General features: G+C 28.3%; 1 protein-coding gene across 1 annotated transcript; it reads left to right on the forward strand.

Moving 5' to 3' along the window:
• Positions 1-210: 210 nt before the first annotated feature.
• Positions 211-6,363, forward strand: LOC126682286 (alpha carbonic anhydrase 7-like). The gene is made up of 7 exons (XM_050377901.1): positions 211-301; positions 663-877; positions 2,401-2,507; positions 2,969-3,071; positions 3,645-3,812; positions 6,131-6,184; positions 6,277-6,363. The coding sequence occupies exons 1-7, from the start codon at positions 211-213 to the stop codon at positions 6,361-6,363; spliced, it is 825 nt and encodes a 274-aa protein (XP_050233858.1).
• Positions 6,364-7,289: the final 926 nt, after the last annotated feature.

The following is a 7,289-nucleotide window of genomic DNA, read 5'->3' on the forward strand; positions in this document are numbered from 1 at the left end:
AAAGTTTTTATTGGAATTGCTAAAGAATAATAAATATTAATTCTTTTTATTTCCACATACAATTAAATGATTTTGATTATGTATTCATATTAGAGACTAACATACTATATAAGAAGATAGCTCTATATTTTTGGTGCTTCCAACCTCAACAATCCTTTTGGTACATCAAAATTAATCTAACTGCAAAACTAATATTAAAGAAAAAAAGATATGAAAGAGATAGCAATATTTCAACTCTTTTATATCACTTTGCTCATTTATTTTCTCCTCCATGTCATCCCTACAGCATCTCAACAATACCGTAAGGCTTTATTTCTCTTTTCAATTTGTTTTTCAGTCTAGGACATGCATGCATGTCGAAAAACGAAATCAAACCCGTTTTTTAAAAATGGATATTCCATTTGTTTCGCTACAATTACACATAGGAGGGGAGGGAGTGGGTGCGGGAGTGTGTGTCGCCCCCTCCGTCGGCTAGAGATCTCATATAAATTAGCTCATTTGTCTGGACCGTCTCGTTGGGGAGACCGGTCGGTTCATGTTTTACTTTTTCCGTGCCTACAACCGTCATATTAAATTCGCTATTTTGTAGAAATTCTGACTCCACCACGGAATTTATACATCTTATAACCTTGTGCATTTGTGTTAATGTTGTGTAGATGGAGCGGATGAGCATGGGTTTGATTACAAGAATAGTAGAAAGGGGCCCGGTAAATGGGGAGAGCTTCATAGAGAATGGAGGGCATGTAGCAATGGATCCATGCAGTCTCCAATTGATCTTCTTAATGAAAAAGTTAAAATTGTTCCTCAATTAGGAACTCTTAAAAGAAGATATCAACCTTCAAATGCTACTCTTAAGAAAAGAGGTCATGATATCATGGTAATTTATGAATAATTAAACACTCAAATTTTTAAAAAATAAAGTGAGATTAATTCAAAGCTTGGTGAAATATGATAAATATGATAAATTTATAGGTAGGCTCGGTAATCTCCGTCCACAACATCATCTATAGACTGAGCCAATCACATTATAACACGTCATTAAAATGATGACATTAATGTAAATTTGGTTGTTATTTTTTGAGCAAATTACTCTAAGGTCCCTCAAGTTTGTCATAATTCACAGTTAGATACCCCTTATTTGAAAATCAAACGATTTGGTACCTTAATTTGATTTTATAAACTATAATTAAGGCCCTTATGTTAAATATAGGTATCAAATCATTAACGGAATGAAGCGTGAGGTATCAAATCATTAACGGAATGAAGCGTGAGGTATCAAACCATTAACGGAATGAAACGTGAGGTACCAAATCGTTTAAAACTGAGGTAACAAACCGTTAATATAATTAAAAGTGAGCTACCAAATTGTTTATATAATTGAAACTGAGGTATCAAATCGTTTGAAAGTAAATATCAAATTATTAACGGAACTAACAGAAGGACCTTATAGTTTAAAAAATCAAAACTGAGATAACAAATCATTTGATTTTCAAACAAGAGGTATCAAACTGTGAATTATGATAAACGTGAGGAGTTTTAGAGTAATTTGCTCTTATTTTTTTATACATTTTAATGATGAGATTACAATAGTATCATTATTTTAATGACGAATTATAATTTGATTGGCTCAGTTCATGGATGATGTAGTGTACTAACTTTATCTAATAAATTCTCGATAAGTATAGTAAAGAAAAAGCAACTTTAATTTTTAGGAGGGTTTAAAAATATTAGGGCTACTAAAGTATAGACTTTATATATATTTTTATAATCGTTTTATTTTTTACATTTTGACAATTTAACTTTTTTTTTTATCAAAACAAGAGATTAGTAATAAATTGCTTACGTGGCGACAAAAAAATTTGGATGCCACGTATTTTTTTTTTGTCACATATATAATAATTTTCCTGAATAGTCCGAGTAATTTTCCGTTGTTAAAAAAAGATGAAAGATGAAGTTAAAAGAAAACGATATTATTAAAATGTAAATTTATAATTTAGTAACCATAAGAAGTTTTAACCCAGACTTTAGGTTTAAATACCATATCTGATCAGAAAATTTCATTAATTACTTTGATAGTTATGGGTAGAGATAACAAAATCATACTTCATAGGTTAAAAGTTAAAACTGAGACCGATTAAAATTTTGAATTTTTACACTGAGCTAAATCAATATTTATAAAAAAAGTTCAAATCGATAAATGGATTTCCAATTCGTTTTGCATAAAAATAAACTAAATTTTTGTTATTTTTAAAATCAAATCAAACCGAACTGAAATTATTTTTTTTCATCTAACCAAAATATATATCCAACAAGAAAAACCTAATTTCTAGTCTTAATTTGTTACCGAAAAAGCCCTAATTTCAAGTCTTAATTTGTTTATTTTTATAATTGTGAATGCAGTTGAAATGGCAACCTGGAGGTGGAACTCTGAAAATTAAGGGCACTGAATATATTCTCAAACAATGTCACTGGCATTCCCCTTCTGAGCACACCATTAATGGCAAACGGTATGCTTAATTAAGTAATAATTCAATTGAACTCCTTCCTAACTAATGTCAGTATTTTTTTTCTTACTGATTATAAATTGAGTCCGAGTTGGGTCGGTTCGGTTATTACAAGAGATATTTTCTGTTAAATTCAAATCTAATTAAAGCCAATTTAGTACTATTTCTATTCCAAATTGATAAATAATATTTTCATTTTTACTTTTTAAAGATAGAAAACTTAAACAATTAAATATCTTATATACATTTATTAACTGTAGTGGAATGCATTAAAAAATAAAAATTATTAAAAATTAAGAACATTATTACTATATCAACTAAGGATAAATATTGAATAATTTTATAAATTAATTCATTTTATTTAAATGAATTAATTTTTATAATATTTATATTTATCCTAAATTTTCTATCAATTTGAAAGACATTAAAAAAACACTAAATTAATATTCCGTGTATAATTACAGTCATGACCTAGAGATCCATAAGGTACATAAAAGCAAAGATGGCAAGGTTGCTGTAGTTGGAATAATATACAAAATTGGAAGACCAGACTCCTTCTTGTCTTCAGTAAGCGTTTCAATAAAATCATTTCATCTCACTGCTTTTCTATTTTTTTCCTCCATAGATAAGCATTGATAATTTTCGGCACCACACGAAATTAAGTGAGTTTAGATTGTATTTAAATACAGATTTGGGTCATAAAAAGGTTAATCCGTTTATGACACGAAAATAATAATGAATTAAACATGTTAAAATAAACTTAAATCTCAATTTTTTACAAATTTAACTGTAAATTTTAAGTTTTTTAATTTCAGCACAGTATTAAAAGTTGACAATAATATTTTTTTTTTATAATTAGTTGATAACAATCTTAGCTCAACTTCAAAAATTATTCAATTAATGTGTAAATCAATAAAAATAAATTAAAATATAAATATAATCTTTTTAATTCATCATTGAGGGCGGTTAAATACATATTAAATTGAATAATTAGTGAGTTAAGATAAAATTGATGTTGGCCTCTTTATGGGGCTAAATTTAGTGAAATCGAAATTTTTGGTGAATTTGCAAAAATAAGTAAAAGAATTTGGATTTTTTGAATCATATTAAATATATATATTTATGATTTGCTCAATACAGTTGGAAGAGCGATTAAGATTGGTTGCTGGCACCAAAGAAAATGAGACTCTGGCTGGCATAATTAATCCAAAAGACATAAAATTAGGAAGTAGAGAGTATTACAGATACATCGGATCGCTTACAACTCCTCCTTGCACCGAGAATGTTCTCTGGACTATTGTTAGAAAGGTTAATTGTCCTAAAGTTTTAAAAACTAAACCAGTGACCGAATTGATATGGCCATTGATAATCGGTTTAACGACCGGTTGAATAAAAATAAAAAATATTTATATATTCACAGTTATACATCATTTGTTAAATAAAAACTTACTAATTTGATCCATCATCGTTGTGAGTATTGTCAAATATGTATATACTTGAGTTTTAGCTGATGTGACATAATGCACATGCCAAGTAAGATGAATTTTCCACACGTGGATATATAATATTGGCCTAATTATTTAAAATAACCCCACCTTATAACATTTTTTCGTTTATACCCTCACGTAGGAAAAAGTTCATTTGTACCCTTTTTTTGATTTTTCGTTTTCATCTCTACCCTAAAATTTAAATTTTTGACAATTAAATTAATTAAAGAATGAAAACATTATAAATGATTAATAATATTAATGTTTAATTAGAATATAAGCTAAATATAAAGGATCATTTTTGAATATTTTTTTCAAATGAAAAAAGGTAAAATTAGCTTTTTAGGGTAGAGACGAAAACGAAAAATCAAAAAAAGGGTACAAATGAACTTTTTCCTAAATCAAGGTATAAACGAATAAATGTTACAAGGTGGGATTTTTTTAAATAATTGGGCCTATAAAATTACAAAAAGTTATCTCTAAGAAGTTGTATGTATTATTTGGCAGAAAAAAATGGATCAAATTGGCAAAATTTTAAAACTTTAGTATATTTGGCAAACGTGACATAATTGTGGATAGATAGATAGATACATTTTGCTTAAAAATAACTATATTTGTAATTGGCTTAGTTGCCCAAAAAGATTCATATTTTTATTTCAACTTTTCAATGTTTTTTAAGAAATGCCAAATCTTTTCTTTTATTTATGACAAAATATTTTTAATGTTGTCAATTGTAGCCCAATTTTAATAAATATCTTTCGATAATTTAGGTCTAGTCATAAATAAAAAAATTTAATGATGGTTTTTTAAATAAATATATTATGCTGGTTACAATTAAAATGTACTTACCAAAATTAAATTTCAATGACGTTTTTAAGAGATTGGGCTATAAATAAAAAAATTGAAAAGGTTATATATTCTTTTAGTAATTAGACTTTTATAATTATTATTATATATTTAGGGGAGGAGGAGACAACCACATTTACGATTAATGTCCTTTTTTATTTTATAAAATATAATTATTAATTAAAAAATATCAAAATAATTATTAATGTTAGAATACTAATTAAAATAAACTATTATGTTAAGAAAATTGCCTAGAGTACTAACTAAAATAGACTATTTTTAATATTTAATAATTTCTATTTTCATTATTATCATCTAAACTTCCTACTACGGTAAACTACTTCTAATAAATTACTATTTGTATTTTCAATTTATATTCTCTATAGTTATAAAACTTGAATATCAATTAAAAAAATTAAACTATTAAAAAAATTATTTAAAATATTAAATAAGATAAACTATTTCTAATTAACTATAATTTTAATTATATATAAAAAAACTACAATTTTAATTATTATTTGATTTTTTATACTTAAATATAATTTATTTTTTATAGAAATAATTATTAACTAAATACAATTATACTAATTCATAAATATAATTATTATAATTTGAAGAGTCACACTACGAGTCACATGTGAAACATGTAAAGCGGCACTAACAAAAATAATAGGGTTAATTACATATAAAATCACCATCTTTACACGAATTTTCAAAAATAACACGACCTTTAAAACGTGTCAATTCAGGGCACCACCTTTCATTTATTTTCAAAAACAACATGGGCATGTTTTTAGATAAAATTTTGCTGACTTGGAAACCCAATGGGAGTGCCACGTGTCATGCCACGTCAGCAAAAACGCCACTAAAAATGTGTTCATGTTATTTTTGGAAAAAAATGAAAGGTGGTGCCCTGAATTGCCATGTTTTAAAGGTCGAGTTATTTTTGCAATTTCGTGTAAAGGTGGTGATTTTATATGTAATTAACCCAAAATAATATAATCATACTTCAAATAGGAGATTTTATAGGTTTTTAAAAGAAAAAAAGAAGAATTTTAATCAAATTTACAAAAATGTCTGTATTTATTATTCACTGGTTTGTACATTTTTTTCCGTCGGTTTAATCACACTTTCAGTTTTAAAGAGGAACCGACCGCAGTGGCCTTCGGCTTATCGTTAAACCGATTGAACAGAACAATCTGGTTAGATTTTTAAAACAACGACCTGAATGACAATTTAGTATTCCATTGCAATTAATTAACAATATTATTAAAATGATAAGTTTAATTTCAGGTGAGAACTGTTAGTAGAAAACAAGTGAATCTACTTCGTGCAGCAAGCCATGATGTAAGTTGCTAGCAAAACTAATGCTTTTATTGCAAATTGACTAAATTTTGATGTGATTATCTTTATTCATAAGCTAGATTATAAATTTGCAGAAATCAAATTCAAATGCAAGACCAATACAAGGAATAAATGGAAGATCAGTACAACTTTATAGTCCAAGATCATCAAGGGAGGAATGAAATTATTCAATTGAGCTCCTTTTATTTAATTCAAGTCTAGTCATTTATATTAGGTTTAATGTCATAAAAATTCACCAACTTTACACGTTTTCTCATTTTAATCACGTAGTTTAAATTTTCTCATTTTCATGCACGAACTACCACGTTTTCTCAAATTCATGCACGGTGCTGAGATGTCACGACTCCATTGGTGTAATTCGCTGAGGTGGAGGTGTCACGACCCAATCTCAGGGCCGAGACCGGCGCTAGGGAATGGGAGTGGTTGCTCCGAAACCCGTAGCAAGCCTAAAAACGTAAAATAATTTTTCGCAATTATAAATGTAAACGTCATGCAGAAGCACACATGCCAGGCACACATATCCTCTGGCAGTCACCACATATAAATAACGCAGCAAGCGTAAAACGTTTAAAACTTTAAAACGTTAGAGTAATATTTACAGAAAACTATATATTACAGCTGACTCACAAAATACCTATCTACTGCAGCTCTAAGAGTAAAGTACTGTTTCTTTACATACTCAAAAATACAGACTTCTGGAAGTAGGATAGAAGTCCGTTGCTTCAAAGCGTCTTTATCCTGAAAGGAAATCTGTGAGGGGTCAGTATATTGGGATATACTGAGTGAGTTCATACATTTACTAATAAGTATTCAAATAAAATGTAAAATCGCAATCAATCATATGCAGCCAAGTATAAGATCCGATTGAAACCTTAATCCTCAAACATACTAATAATCAGTCGATCAACCCAATCATAAATATCAATTGCGAGTCCAACTCGCTGGTGGCCCAGCCACTAGATACGGGGACTTCCAGGCTACACCGTAGCCGAGTTCACTCTGCGTATCTAAATCATAATCCAATCGTAAATCTCATACTCATCATCAGCTCCCAGCTGAGTCATATTAAAACTGGTGATCACACAGT

This window comes from Mercurialis annua, linkage group LG1-X (genome assembly GCF_937616625.2).
Source record: "Mercurialis annua linkage group LG1-X, ddMerAnnu1.2, whole genome shotgun sequence".
NCBI classification, from domain to species: Eukaryota; Viridiplantae; Streptophyta; class Magnoliopsida; order Malpighiales; family Euphorbiaceae; genus Mercurialis; species Mercurialis annua.

What these genes read in the sequence shown, in the direction of transcription:
- LOC126682286 (XM_050377901.1), top strand. Translation starts at nt 211, where the DNA reads ATGAAAGAGATAGCAATATTTCAACTCTTTTATATCACTTTGCTCATT. An exon ending in TACAGCATCTCAACAATACC is followed by an intron (nt 302 to 662) that starts GTAAGGCTTTAT and finishes GTGTAGATGGAG; the next exon opens with CGGATGAGCATGGGTTTGAT. An exon ending in CAGACTCCTTCTTGTCTTCA is followed by an intron (nt 3,072 to 3,644) that starts GTAAGCGTTTCA and finishes TGCTCAATACAG; the next exon opens with TTGGAAGAGCGATTAAGATT.